This window comes from Delphinus delphis, chromosome 2 (assembly GCF_949987515.2).
Source record: "Delphinus delphis chromosome 2, mDelDel1.2, whole genome shotgun sequence".
Taxonomy (NCBI): Eukaryota; Metazoa; Chordata; class Mammalia; order Artiodactyla; family Delphinidae; genus Delphinus; species Delphinus delphis.
Window position 1 is genome coordinate 105,207,687 of NC_082684.1, and position 15,450 is coordinate 105,223,136.

Here is a 15,450-nt window from a genome sequence, read left to right on the forward strand (position 1 = left end):
TCTTCCCTGGTGGCGCAGTGGTTAAGAATCCACCTGCCAATGCAGGGGACATGGGTTCAAGCCCTGGTCTGGGAAGATCCCACATGCCACAGAGCAATTAAGCCCATGCGCCACAACTACTGAGACTGTGCTCTAGAGCCTGCGAGCCACAACTACTGAGTCCGCGTGCCACAACTACTGAAGCCCGTACACCTAGAGCCTGTGCTCCACAACAAGAGAAGCCACCGCAATGAGAAGCCCATGCACCGCAATGAAGAGTAGCCCCCACTCGCCGCAACTAGAGAAAGCCCGCATGCAGCAGCGAAGACCAAACACAGCCAAAAATAAAAATAAAATAAAATAAAATAAAATAAATAAATTTGTTTTAAAAAAAAGTCTACAAACAGCAAATTCTGGAGAGGGTGTGGAGAAAAGGGAACCTTCTTACACTGCTGGTGGGGATGTAAATTGGTGGAACCACTATAGAGAACAGTATGGAGGTTCCTCAAAAAAACTAAAAATAGAGCTACCATATGATCCTGCAATTCTACTCCTGGGCATAAACCCAGACAAAACTATAATTCGAAAAGATACATGTACCCCTATGTTCACTGCAGCACTATTTACAATAGCCACACATGGAAACAACCTAAATATACATCAACAGATGAATGGATAAAGAAGAGGTGGCATATATATACAATGGAATACTATTCAGCCATAAAATATAAAGAAATAATGCCATTCGCAGCAACATGGATGGACCTAGAGATTATCATAGTGAGTGAAGTCAGAAAGAGTAAAACAAAAAGTACGTCACAAATACCATGATATCACCTATATGTGGAATCTAAAATATGACACAAATGAACTTATTTATGAAACAGAAACAGACTCACAGACATAGAAAACAAGGGAGAGGAGGAGTAGGGGAGGGATGGATTGGGAGTTTGGGATTAGCAGATGCAAACTATTATATAGATATGTAGAGCTGAATCACTATGCTGTACACCAGAAACTAACACAACATTGTAAATCAACTATACTTCAATAAAATAATTTTTTTTAAATGATGAATATATCTTTTATGTTGATGGTTATTACACTAAATATAGAAGAACACAGAATCTACGTATTTCAAGAAAATACACGCAGTCACATTCAAATATTTGATATATCCCTGGTGGTCTAGTGACTAGGATTTGGTGCTTTCAAGTATGAAATAAAAATATTCAAATATGAATAAAAATGGCTTTTTAAATGATTGGACTGGGCTTTCCTTGAAAAAAACATCTTTTCATTATCTAGTGGATAACCTGATACTACAGTGTATTCTGTGTTAATATATACAACAGTTTAAATGGCAATTTGTATAATCCTATTCTGGCATTATTTTCACTTTCTAACCTACTAAGAGCCTCAAAAAATCCATTGGTCAGGCCACATATGGGTGCCCCACAAGCCCTGCTGGAGTCATTTTCCCCTTCCCTCCTCTCAAGCAATCCTTGCCAGGAGCCACCTCCATCCAGTCTCTGTTGGGGCTTCCCTCCCAAGTTGACCCTCTTTTTTTTTTTTTTTTTTTTTCAGTACTTGGGCCTTTTCAGTACTGTTGTGGCCTCTCCCGTTGCGGAGCACAGGCTCCGGACGCGCAGGCTCAGCGGCCATGGCTCACGGGCCCAGCTGCTCCGAGGCATGTGGGATCCTCCCAGACCGGGGCATGAACCACTGTCCCCTGCATCGGCAGGCGGACTCTCAACCACTGCGCCACCAGGGAAGCCTTGACCCTCTTCTTGAAGGAAGTTTCCAGTTCTTTAGCTCATTACAGAGTCTGGTTCACTGCTTGACCCCTTGCCTAGCTCAGAGTCCAGCACATAGTAGGTGTTACAGACTGAATTGTGTGCCCCCTAAAGTCATATGTTAAAGCCCTAATCCCCAATGTGACAGTATTTGGAGATGGGGCCTTTGGGATGTAAGTAGGATTAGAAGAAGTCAGGAGGGTGGTGGGATTATTGCCTTTATAAAAAGAAACACCAGGGCTTCCCTGGTGGCACAGTGGTTGAGAGTCCGCCTGCCAATGCAGGGGACACAGGTTTGTGCCCCGTTCCGGGAGGATCCCACATGCCGCGGAGCGGCTGGGCCCGTGAGCCATGGCCGCTGAGCCTGCGCATCTGGAGCCTGTGCTCCGCAACGGGAGAGGCCACAACAGTGAGAGGCCCGCGGACCACAAAAAAAAAAAAAGAAACACCAAGAGAGCTGCTTTCTCTCTTTGCCATATAAAAGGACACAGTGAGAGGGTGGCCTTCTGTAAGCCAGGAAGAGGGACCTCACCAGAAACCGACCATGCTGGCACCCTAATCTTGGACTTCCAGCCTCCAAAACTGTGACAAAATAAATTTCTGTTGTTTAAGCTGCCCAGTCTGTGGTACTTTGTTATGGTGGCCCAAGCCAAGTAATAAAGTAGGTACTCAATATATATCCCTTGATTGAATAAATAAACAATACATAAACCCAGAGTGGACAAACCACTTACACAGGATTCATTCTTTGCAAGGATCCCTCTTTGCTCCAACCCCCTTTGATTTCTAGTCTTTGACAAAAACCTTAGACGTTCACAGGCCAGCGAGACAAAATCAATGGCAGTTTGGGTTCTTAGGGTCTGTTTCTTAGCACAGGAGTGGCAAATAGTGTGCCACCTAGAAAAGGCACCTAGAATTACTTGGAGGTGGGCTCATCCAGCACTGAGCTGATATGGATTCTGAAGCCCCTTCTGGATTCAGTGCAAGGAGTCCTGTGATTGATTAGCAATGCCTGTCACGGCTGTGGGTGGGGTGAGTGGAGGTATCTGGGCCAATCCTGACTCAGAAGCTGCAAGGCAAGAGCCTAGCGATGGGGTATGGGAGTCAGGCCAAGACTCTGCTGCGCAGAGCTAAGGGCAAGGACTCAGGCCCTGAGGAAGGGACCCAGGGCTAGCCTGTGGGGGTCACAAGGAGCAAGACCAGTGCCCAGTAGAGCCCAAATCCTTGACCGAGCAGGGTAACTGCTGACCAGGCTCCATATTCCCTCTGCCTCAGGCCCCAGCTGGGAAGCATTATCCAACAGAGGTGGGTGAGGGAACAGGGGCCCTGTGGCCTGAGGGACAGGTGCACTGCAGTTCCCCGCAGCCATAGCTGCTGGGGAAATGAGGATAGAGGTGGGAGGAGCATAGGGCAGGATGTGCTGGGGGACAGGAACTCCAGAAACAAAGGCTTACAGGCAGGGAAAACACATCAGATGCCTGACCTACTGGAGCAGAGGGATTGGGCTGGGGAGAAAAGGCAAGCAGAGGGGGTCAGAGCAAGTCACACAACCGAGCTCCTTGAACGTTAGCAGCCTAGCAGAGAGATGAAACACCACAGCTTGTGGAACTGGATGGCGGGGATTCTGCCTCTTCCTCTTCCCAGCTGTGCCACTTTAGGCAAGTTACTTAACCTCTCTGGGACTCTGTTCCTCAACTAGGGATAATAATAGTATCTGACTCACAGGGTTGTTGTAGGGACTGAGTTACAAAGTATGAAGCACTGAGAACAGTGCACTGACACACAGTGCTCTGTTACATTTGCAAGTGTTACAGTTATGTAGAGTAAAGCAGTCTGAACATTAACCAATATTTCCCCAATTGTTTTCCATGGAATCCTCAACTAAGAGATACTTCTATCAACAAGATTCTTATAGCCAAATTTGAAAAATGTCTCCTATTATACCCACATCAAACTGATGAGTCCACAGTAAACAAAAAACAAACAAACAATAAACCCCTAACTTTCTTTAGCTTAGTGTTTCCCAAACGGAGTGGATCATGGAAACTTCTGCATACCTTGTGGGACAGTGTTCCACAGGACACCAGTGTGGGAAGTGCTATGGAGGAAGGCCATGGGGAGTCTCTGGACGTAGAGGAAGGGGTCTCCAGGAGAAGCTGCCTGGCAGGGGCTAAACCACAGCAAGATTCCAGCGCCTAGAGAGGAGGGGGAAGGAATCAGCTGAAATGCCAGGGCTGAGGGCCCTGGAGCAGAAGGGAAGGGTGAATGGGGGAGACCCAGGGCAGGGGGTATAGGGAAGAGCAGGGAGCTGTTTGGATATAGAGAGGAGAGAAGAGGCAGAGGTGACCCTGAGAATTCACACTTGGGGAGGTAGGAAATGGGAGAGCAGAAAGGTGGTGACGAGTGGGGGGGCAACCCTCATTTACTTATGTACTCACTCTGCCCACTCACCCTGTCACCCTTCCCAATTTATGACTGAGGTGGGTCTAAACCCTGCGGCTTCCCCAAGGGGGTGGGCCTGGAGAGAGAGAGATGGGGACAGCTGCTTCCTGGGGAAGAATAGCCTCCAGAAGGCATAGAGATGTTCTGTCCCTGCTATGCACAGATCGTGTGATTATAAAATCAACAGCAGTTGTCCAGGGCCTCTAGGGTGAACTCCGGGTCGGTGCTGAAAAGAAGCAAAGGCTGCAGTCTGAGCTCTAGGCCTGGCTCTGCTAGCCACTAAAGGCTGTGCAACTTTGGGGAAGTTGCTCCATGTCTCTGGTCCAAACTTCATCTCTAAGTTTGGTCCTCAAGCCCCACTTCCTCCTCCCTTGGTCACATCAGCCACAGCCATGACATTTCTATCCCTTGCCCTGGTGCCAAAGGCCTCCGCCGGAAAATCGGGCCTCCTGCACCCCATCACTGTCAGGGTCCCTCCGCCCCACGGCCCAGGTTCTCACCTCTGGAAGGCCTGGCGGCAGCACTGGTACACCTCAAAACTGCTGCTGCTGAGGGTCGTGTTCAGGAGGGACACACAGTCGACCTCAGCCCCCCGGGCATGTACAGGATCCCTGCGCAGGGAAAGCAGCTGGTGGGCAGGGCGCAGCCCCTCACTACCCTCCAACCTCACCCAAGGACTTCCAGAGAGGCCAGAGCCCCAGTGCCTGGCCCTGGACCAGGGCCAGCTGGAGAATCAGGGCTCTGAGTCCTGAGCCCACCAGGCCTGCACTCACCTGCCACGCAGGCATTCACCAGAGACAGACACACAGGCCCCCGTGCAGAGCACCCAGAGCATGATCTGGGAGAAGTTGCTCTTCTGCTGGGGGGCCATGGAGGCTGCAAGAGGACAGGAGTGCTCAGGGCCAGGACTCAGCATGCCCCTCTGCCTGTATCTGTGCCTCCGGCTGCATCTGCTGACACCCCTTTCTCTTCTGGGTGGCCAGAGGGACAGACGCTGTCCTCCTGACGCTTTTGAGTTTGGGAGTCCTCCTTGGCCTGAGTCGGGACCCTAGGTAGCACTCCACGCCCCCCCACATGCCATCAGTGGCAACTGTAGGAAGAGAACGTGAGTTTGGAGTCAGGCAGACCTGGGATTAAACACAGGTTCAGCCACTTATTAGCTGAGTGACTTGGGCCATCATTCACTTTTGCAAGACTCAGCAAAACGGGATGGTTACACCACCAGGCAGGGAACTGCAGGGGGTGGAAATGTTTTTTGTAAAGAGCTGAGAGCTGTGCAGAGCCTTCTCCCCTAGGCCCCTCCAGGCCTGCCTGTCCCTTGTGGGTATGGGAACTAAAGCCTCAGAGGGCAGGTCACCACCGCACCTCCCGACCCTCCCCAGAGCCCTGAGCCAGGCTTGGCCTACAAGGCCAAGGTGCTAACCTCCTGGGCTACCCCAGCAGCAGAGAAATCATGAAATGCCAGGGCTGGGAGGAAGCTCCACGGCCGCCTTGTTCAGGCTCTGCCTTAGACTAATGGGAGAACTGAGACCTACAGATCCCCAAGAAATATCTCAGAGCCAGGACTAGCGTCCATCCCCGACTCTCCAGGATACCGAGAGGCCCCTATAGGACTCACTCAGGCCTCCCAGCATGATCCCAATGGAGCTGAAGTTGGCAAATCCACAGAGGGCAAACGTTGTATTTCTGCTCTGTACTGAGAAGACAGAAGATGAGCGGGGAGGGGCTTCCCTCAGATGGGACGGGAGTTTGCTCAAACCACCCCTTACCCTGGCCTTAATTTCACCCACTGCCTATGTGCCTTTGACCTTTGAAGCACTCGGTGCTGCCCTTTCCCAGCCCTCCACACCTACCTCTAAGTCAACCCAAGCTGCACAACCTCACAAACATAGCCCCCTCCTCATCTGCCCTTGAATCTCCTTAATTACCAGCCTTTCTGGGTCTGATTCAGCCTGGCCCAGTCTTCTCGCTTTGGCCCTACTAAGCTCTGTACCCAGGAACAGTGGGCAAACGGCCCTTCCCGACATGCTGCAGCCCCGCACCTTTGTTTACGGAGAATGCGCTCAGGCTGAGGTCCTTTGAGGTGCTGTCATGCCCAAAGAGCAGGATGGTGGCCCAGTGAAGAGAAGGAGGGATTCAGAGCCCAGTCGGCGTGGGTTCCAGGCTTGTCACGGCCTATTTCAGGTTGAGCAAGTCGATAGCCTCCTAAGTTTTAGTTTCTCCATCAGGAATGTGGGAGTAATAGTAGCTGCCTGGAGAGACTGTCATAAAGATCATCTAATGTACAGGAAGTACCAGGCACAGGGGAGGTATTTAAGCAAGGTAATTCTCCTTCCCTTTTGCTCTGAACGGTTGTGTAATTCCTTAGAAGTGTTAAGAGCCAAAATGGAACAATTTGGAAAAAAAGATTGGCTTAGACCCATACCTCACACCATATAAAAAATTAATTCTAAATCACTGAAGCAGATTAATATTTTAAACATCAAATAATAGGAAATATAGAATAATTATTATTGTTACAAAATAATATTATTACTCTCATTTTGGAGAGGAGCAAACTGAGGCTCACAGAAGTGACTGAGGAAGTTCACACAGCAAAAAGGCAGCTGTGTCAGAATTTGAACTCAGTTTTGTCTGACTCCAAAGCTCATGATTTTAACTACTTCACCATATTGTTTCAGGAATTTAACCCTTGCCAGATTTTTGGAATGGAGATAACTTTCTAAATTTAGATATTATAGCAGAAATGCAAAGATTTGGTGTAAATTTTGTGTTTAAAAAAATCTCTGAATACAGAATGAAGGGGAGAAAAAAAGACTAGGAAAAATGTATGTAGAAAATGTAACAGAAAAGGGTTACTATCTTTATAACACACAGAGTTTATACAAATTGATGAAAAAATATTAAGGTACCTGCATTCTGCTTACTCACTTACAATCACCCCCCCAATCTGCCCAAGTAATCTTAAAATGTCAAAAGTCAAATCTTCAGTAACTTCCTACTGCTCCTCGGCCTGTGTCACTCTCTTTTACAATAACCACCTGTTCTAACCTCACTGCTCTCCTCTCAGTTCTCCAAACAAGTGCTTTTCAACCTCAAGGCCTTTGCACGTGCCTCTTTCTTTGCCTGGAATGCTCTTCCCAATTTCTCCTGGCCCCTCCTCCTCCCTGCAAATCTTGGCCTAATAACCACATCTCAGGGAGGCCTTTTCTGACCAGCTCAGTCAAGGAAGACCCCCTCCCTGTTTCCTCTTATTGTTTCCATCAGAGAACTTACCACAAATTGTGGTTTTAAAATTTTTTATTCCTTTGCTTTCTTGCGTTTTGCTCGTGTCTTTCACTACGTGTAAGTTCCATGTCACCAGGGACCATGTCTGTCGAATTCCCCTTTTTATCCCTGGTACCCAGCAGAGGGCCTGGCACTTCAGAGGTCTCAACAAATACTTGCTGAAGGAATGAAGTTCATTTAAAAAGATCCCGAAGGCACATCTCTATCTCTAGAGAAGGGAGTGATACTGGAGCTGAAAATGAGGAGTGAGGGGAAACCTGGGCTTTTTACTCCATACAAACTTTTTTTTTTTTAAACTAAAGAGTACATTCCTTTACAATTAAAAAAGTAATTTAAAAGGCAAGAAAAAAATTTTTTATTAAAAGTTCCTAGTAACCCAGTAACAAATGAAAACAATGAACTATTATTTGCCCCTTAACGTATCAAAACTTTTTTTTTTTTTTAAGAGGCTACTCAGCCCTGTTCAGTGTGTGGTAAAATCAATGCTCACAGGCACAGCTGGGGCGGTTTCAGTTGTTACAATCCCTTGGGAAAGATACTGGCAGCAACCACACGAGGATCCGTGCCATGTGATTCAGTCATCCCACATCTGGGAAAGCTCCTGAGGAAATGCTCGGAGAGGAGGGAGAAGTCCTGTGCAAAAAGCTATTCATTTCAACGTTGTGTATAATAGCCAAATAATGGAATTATATGTTATATTGTTATATTTATTATAATATAATTAATTATAATTATATTATATATTATAATAGCTGTAATTTGGGGATGATAAGATGATGGGTAATTTTGTCATTCTCAATCATGTTACATACAGCTGTTATTATTTTAGAGAGTTTCATTTTAGAAAGCTTTTATAGTTTTTTTCTTTTTTTTAATGTCTTAACAGGGACTTCCCTGGTGGTCCAGTGGCTAAGACTCCGCACTCCCAATGCAGGGGGCCCAGTTTGATCCCTGGTCCGGGAACTAGATCCCACATGCCTCAACTAAGACTTTGCATGCTAATTCGCATGCCGCAACTAAAAGATCCCACATGCTGCAACTAAAGAAAAAGATCCCGCGTGCTGCAACTAAATAAATAAATAGATAGATAGATAACCAAATAAGTCTTAACAGAAGAAACAAACCCCTGAACTGAATCCAATATATTGAAGATGAATGTGGTGGTGAGGTCTCCCCGTTTTACTCTCTTAGCTCATGAGATGCTCCCATCCATTCCTTCGGGGTAGGTGTGGCAGGTTCTACACTTGTTTTCCAACAGAAGAGGCAAGGTGCAGCGGCTGGCCCAGGGCCGCACAGGATGGTGGCCTGTCTACAGCTGGAGCTCAGATACCTCCAACGGGGCTCTTTCTCAACCTCAGCCTCCTAAGAGGCCTTGAGAAAGATGGCCTCTGAAGCTGTCTTGTTGCCAGGGCAACGGGATGTGGGAGGTTGAGCAGACCCTCAGTGTGTCTCAGCCGGGCCCACAGGGGAGCCGCTGGATCACGCCCTGCCCCAGGGAGGGGACAGGGACACTCACAGAGATCCACTGCTTCCTGGAACCGGCCCACTCCTCGGCGCCCGTCGTTCAGAAACAGCTTCATTCCCAGCAGCTCAGCCACCACCGGGCAGCCCTCCCAGGCCACTCCCATCAAGAAGGCCACTGACCACAGGATGTAGGAGCAGATGAGCCTAGGCATGAGGCAAGAGGAGTGGCTGGGACTGGGGTTGGCCTGGGCTCTGTGGGTGTCCACCCACCATCACCCACCGACCAGGACCACCACCTCCACAGGCTGCGGGGGTGGCCGGAACTGTACCTGGAAGCTGAGCTCCTGGACGTCCATCACGTCTCCCAGCCAGGAGAGGGCAGCATTGATGAAGGCCAGCACAGCCAGGAAAGCAATCAGGTTGGCTGCGATGTTGGTCACGACCCTCACGGACATGGCAGCCCCACTGCTAGCTGCTTCTAAGAGGTTTTGAGCATCTCTGTTGATGGGATCAAGAGCCATCATTATTGGCCTATCTCCACAAACAGCAGGGCTCCCCACCCTACAGGCTCAAAGAGGAACCTTGGACAGAGCATTTCAGAGCCAGTGGTCCTTGTTTTCCCTCTGAGGCCAGAGGGAGAAAGAGCCTGGCCCAAGCACTAGGATAAGACCCAGACTCCTAGCCCAGATGCTGTCCGAGACAGAAACCACTAGCCACGTGTGACTTTTGAGCACTTGAAAGGAGGCTGATCTGAATTGAAATGTGTTGCAAATATACACACCAGATTTCAGAGATTGAGTCCAAAAAAAAAGAAAGAATATGAAATACCTTATTAATAATTTTTATATTGATTACATGTTAAAATGACAATACTTAGGATATATTTAGTTAAATAAAACATTTTACTAAAATCACCTGCTTCTTTTTTACTTATTAAAAGATGACTACTAGAAAATTTTAATTATAGATGTGACTCATATTTCTCTAGGGCAGTGCTGCTCTAGACCTTCAGGAAGTTGTGCGGTTGGGGGATGCCCGTTGTATCCACAAGCACATTTGTCAAAAGTCGTGTCTTTCAACATTTTTTAAGAATTAAATGTTACACAAAGGTTGCTAAGACTATGATAAAGAGATGTTAGGAGGTGAGAGAAATCAAGGACAGTGCTCAACACGTCAATGCGATTGACACTGGGGATCAGACCTCAAGGCATGTAGAGAAAGTGGTGTGGAACTTTTTAACGACCCTCCTCAACACACACACACACACACACACACACACACACACACACACCAGGCACATCCCCAAGAACCAGGTCACTTGCCCATGCCTTGACTAGTCCATGTTTCCTGCTGGTCAGAGACTGGAAAATAAGAAGCGAGAACTGGAGTCTGTATCTTCACAAGTGAAGCTGCGACCAGGGCAGTGAGAGAGAGAGGAAGTGGGCTGCGCTTGGTGAAAGACAGAGATGGGCAGAGAAAATAGGACCTGCTGTTGCCCCCACCTCTGCTCCTGTCTCTGCCCCTCCCCCCCACTCCCCTCTCTGCAGACCCTCCTGCTGTGCTCACCTGTAGGTCAGTTTCACTCCTTCCTCACCCCTGAACTTGGACTCCTCCACCTCCGTGTAGAGGGCTAAGGCACAAGGGGCAGCCTTCACAGAGGCAGCAATTAAGGAGGCAGCATCGATCTGCAAGAGTGAGAATGAGGGTTATAGAGAGATGTCAGGAAAATGTGGAGGTCAAGAAGTGTGGCCCAGGGCAGCAGGAGGACATGGTACTCTACCCTGCTGGTATATCACCATCATCAGTACTGCTGTCACTGTCACTGATAATAGTAATACATTTTATGTGTAGAGGGTTACAGGCTGTATGCACAGAACCTTCTATTCCCACACCTCCCCCAGGACTTCAGGAAGTTAGGCAGGGCAAGTACTGTTATCTCACTTGACAGACAAGGAAACTGAGGCCCCAAAGGGTTAAATATGACTTGCCCAAAGTAAAGGAAGGGAAGGAATTAGACCCGTTGTGTCTTTCGGCTCCAAGTTCAAGGTTCTTCCTCCCTTTCTAGGCTGTCTCTCTTTGACCACTGATCTGAGGGCTGGTTCATCATTGGCTGAGGGGTTTGTGATGGTTTCAGACAAAGCTCACAGAACCTGAGAGTTGGAATGGATCCAAGATGTGACCTAACTTGACCTCATAGTAAAGGAAAGCCTTCCCTCTAGAGGATCCTTCCTGTCACTTACTGTGGCAGGGAACTCACCACCTCAAGGCAGCCCATCACCTCTACTCCTGCGGTCCGAGAGCTGTTTCTAAGGAAATCTGCCCCTACAACATACAACACCCACCCTTTGACCCTGGGTCGGTCTCCTGGAGCCACGCTATAGAAGCCCTCACAGCAAGATGCTGGAGCTGCCAGACCCCCGGGATTCTCCCTTCCTGAATTTTCATTCTCACTGTGGTCCCAAACCCCCTGCTTCCCTGTTCTCTTCACAGAGATGGAACACTTTTTCACCACTGTGTTATTTACCAAATGGGAGAATTAGAACCAACCCAAACATCTGACAATGGGGGGATGGCTATGCATTGTCAAGCTGCCATCAAAAACAATGGTTACCAAGGCTTCACAATACTGTGGAGAAATGCCTGCATACTTGCATATAGAGCATACCCACAATGATAGGGAAAAAAACAAACTCCACAACTATGCATAAAAAGAAGATCAGAAAGAAATACACTGAAATGTCAACCAGTTGTCTGTCCCTGGCTAGTGGGGCCAGAGTGATTTTCTTTTCTTTCAGCTTTTCTGTATATCTCTAAATGTCCACATGATATATACTGTCTTTATAAGCAAAAAAGTAAAATAGACTTCTTCTTAAAGTTTGTAATAAATCAACTGCAGTTTTAAAATTTTAAATAAAAAGGAACTAAAGGAGGGGAGGTAAGTTTAAGCTACATGTTCAGGCGAATAAAACAGATGGCCAATGAAGCCCAAGGAAGTACCAGGAACTACTGATGAGGAACCAGGCCTCAGAGACCCTCTGAGGCTCTGAAAGCCTTGTAATATCCTCCTCCTTCTTCTTTTAAAGCCCCTTTGTTTCCTTTCAGCGGTAAGCAGAAACCACTTAAGATGTGTACCAGGTCCAGCACCCACCTGCCACGCGCCCCCATCACAGCCACTGGGTGTGCAGGCCTTGCTCCTCATGGAAATAGCCAGCCCCAGGCAGGTGTCCTCTCTGGACCTTCCAGGCCAAGCTTTGGGACTTTGCTGGCCTCCTCCTCAGCCACCCAGCTCCAGCGGGCACAATACCACATCTGGAATCTTGGGAATTTCCCTTCCACCAGCCAGGACCCTCCCCTTTCCTCCAGCTTGGAGGCTGCATCTGGTTTGTCAACTCGAGTCTCAGTGGGGAGCACACCTTGCACATTCATGGACACTGTCCTTTGAATGGACCAGTCGTGGCCACTGCCTCAAATGCCCCAGGCAGTCATTTCCTGCTCATCTTGGAAAGGGCTGAGTCCTGCACTGGCAGGGCTCCCGGGGGCACTGGGTCAGCCCACACACGGCCTCTCTGCTGCCAGTTATGCCTCAGGGCCATGACATTCTCCAGCGCTGCCTCCAGACACCAGGTCAGGAATGCCTTCTGTCCCAGCATGACAGGGCCCACTCCTGCCCAAGGCCCTCCTTCCTCTACCTAAAGGTGTCCTATGTGAAGAGGGATAGAGGGTAGGAGCCATCCATCTGAACTTTCAAAAAGGTCTTTACTGAGAAAAGAAATAAATCCAGACACTCCAAAGCATAAAATGGGCCAGTTTTAGAAGGCTGGACTTCTGACCCTAATATGTCAGAGAAAGAACAACCACTTTTTCAACACCATGTCAGGTGTTTTTTTGTTTTTTGTTTTTAAGATTTTTTTTGATGTGGACCGTTTTTAAAGTCTTTATTGAATTTGTTACAATATTGCTTCTGTTTTATGTTTTGGTTTTTTGGCCGTGAGGCATGTGGGATCTTAGCTCCCAGACCAGGGATCGAACTCTCACCCCCTGCATTGGAAGGCAAAGTCGTTAACAACTGGACCACCAGGGAAGTCCCTTGCCAGGTGTTTTCTGTTTATTATGGCATTTAATTCTTAGACTGCTGTGAGGTGGGCAGTAATTCCACCCATTTTACAGGTGTAGAAACTAAGCATGTGGTTGACTCTTACTTGGCCCTGCTTGGGCCTCCCAGACCCTGCCCCAGGGGCTCCCACTCTTGCACAATTGATTGAGAAACATCAGTGGCCATCCCCTCAACCCATCCTGTGTTCACAGCCCAAGGCACACATCTGGATCTCTACTCACAATGATCCCGAGCCAAAGGGGTGGGTAGGGAGACCAGTTTCTGGGGTTTTAGCAGAGAGGGCTCGTGCCTACCTTAGAGTGTTTGGGAAACACACTGAAAAGGGACATGTATGTGGAGGTCACAGTGAAAGGATTCAGTCAAGTAACACTTGGGACCTCAGACCAGGGAGAAGGTCTAGACCAGTGTCATCTGATACAAATATAGCACAACTGTGATTTAAGTTTTCTAGGAGCCAATTAAAAAAGTAAAAAGAAACAGATGAAATTAATTTCATTAATGTATTTAATTTAACCCAATATACCTAACATATTGTTTTCTACCCTTGTAATCAATGTAAAACTTATCAATAAAATATATTAATTGATTTTTTCCATACTAAGTTTCACAGCAGATCTCATTTCAGACCGACCACATTTCAAGGGCTTAATAGCCACTTAATAGCTAGTGGCTGCTGTGTTGGACAGCACAGGTCTAGAAATATCCACATTTTAGCAATAGGAGGGGTGCAGGGAAGAGCCAGCCAGAAGCTGAGCATCAAAGAGAAAGGAGGAGAGAGAAAGGGGGGATTCTCTTTGGAATTCAGGGTCTAAGGGCAGAGCCCAAAATACAGTGAGGAACTGCCTGCAAGAGGGCATGAAAAGAGAGAGGGGAGAGGGTGGGAAGGGCTGTGGGAGGAAGCCCCGGGGGCTGCTGTAGTGGCGGCCAAGAGCCAGGCGGGGGCAGAAGAGAGCTTCTCTGTGACCAGCCTGGAGGCTGATCCAGACGCCGAGGGAAGGAAGGTGGACTAGGTGCCTTTCACCAGGCCAGCTATGGTGGTAGCCTGGGGCTTCCGTACCAGAGGCTGTGGATGGAGACCCGCGACCACTAGGCTGATCCTGGTGGCCTCTGCACATTCTGTAGAGCTAAAGGGAAGTGGGTACCAGGCCCCTTCAGTGGGAAGGCCCGCCTGCCTGGGGCTGGGCCTGGACTCTGGCCTGGGACAGGGAAGGAAAGGAGGCTGAGCTGTAAGGCGATTGTGGAAAAGGGAGAGAGTTCTTCCAGTACTTTAGTCTTAAGTAATGGCAACGACGCTTATGCGATAGAAAGAAGACCATTCTTTTAACTGGCTTGTGGAACCCAAAGCAAGGTTAAGACATTTAAAGGCTCTAAGTCCCGAAGATAGGAGGGCAACCCCTCCCCCAATACACCACCATGAAAAAAGTTTCAGGAACAAAGTTTCAAGTTTTCATTTTTGAAATATCAAATTCCTTCCAAAATCAATTGGTGGTGAGGTATGGGGGAGGGGTGTGGCATGCATCAGCTCTGATGGGCCCTTCCTAGGCCTTGGTAAGAAAAGGTGCAAACCAGATGACCTCTAAAATTCTAGGTGGAGGGTGCTGGGCAGAGAAGACAAAGCCTCAGAGTGCAAGGGGCCTTCTTGAAAAGTCACGAGGCAGCAGCCATCCTGCCCAGACAGCTCTGTGGGTATGCGGAGCTGAGCCTCCTGGTGTGGCCCAGGTGTCCTGAGGGAAGGAGGGACTGAGGGGCAGGTTAGCTCATCCCCTTGGCCATCCTCAAACACAGAGATGAGAAAGACAGGTGGAATTTGAGACCAATACTGGTCATTCTTTCATCCCCCGACCCATTCACACACAGCATCAGGAGAGCCTGGGCCCTGGGAGAGGCAGGCTGCCCTTCTCCAAACCAGCGCACGGAGGCCCACCTCACCCTAGGGACTGTGACCGTGCATTGCACGGATGAACTTACCCAGCTCATTCCCTTACTGCTCTACATTTATGTTTCTTGGGTTGTTTGCTATTACAAATAATGTTGGAATTTTGCATCTTTTGACCACTTGTGAAAATATTTCTGTATCATAGTATTCCTAACTAGATCAAAGAGGAATATTTTTAAATTGACTGATAGGTGTTTTCCAAAAAGGTTAGAGCAAATTACACTCGAATAAAGAGTATGTGGGGCTTCCCTGGTGGCACAGTGGTTAAGAATCTGCCTGCCAATGCAGGGGACACGGGTTCGAGGCCTGGTCCGGGAAGATCCCACATGCCGCGGAACTAAGCCCGTGCACCACAGCTACTGAACCTGCGCTCTAGAGCCCACAAGCCACAACTACTGATCCCGAGTGCCACAACTACTGAAGCCCGCGTG

The 15,450-nt window shown here is 48.3% G+C and overlaps 1 protein-coding gene across 1 annotated transcript in view; it reads right to left on the reverse strand.

The window, feature by feature from the left end:
- Positions 1-4,370: 4,370 nt before the first annotated feature.
- The window catches only part of SLC28A1 (solute carrier family 28 member 1), a 45,020-nt gene continuing 33,940 nt past the window's right edge, over positions 4,371-15,450 (reverse strand). The window contains 11 exon segments of the mRNA XM_060002535.1: positions 4,371-4,443; positions 4,718-4,811; positions 4,814-4,828; positions 4,991-5,015; positions 5,017-5,093; positions 5,836-5,903; positions 7,704-7,713; positions 9,018-9,064; positions 9,066-9,173; positions 9,294-9,467; positions 10,536-10,654. Coding sequence (XP_059858518.1) covers positions 4,371-4,443; positions 4,718-4,811; positions 4,814-4,828; positions 4,991-5,015; positions 5,017-5,093; positions 5,836-5,903; positions 7,704-7,713; positions 9,018-9,064; positions 9,066-9,173; positions 9,294-9,467; positions 10,536-10,654 — 810 coding nt within the window.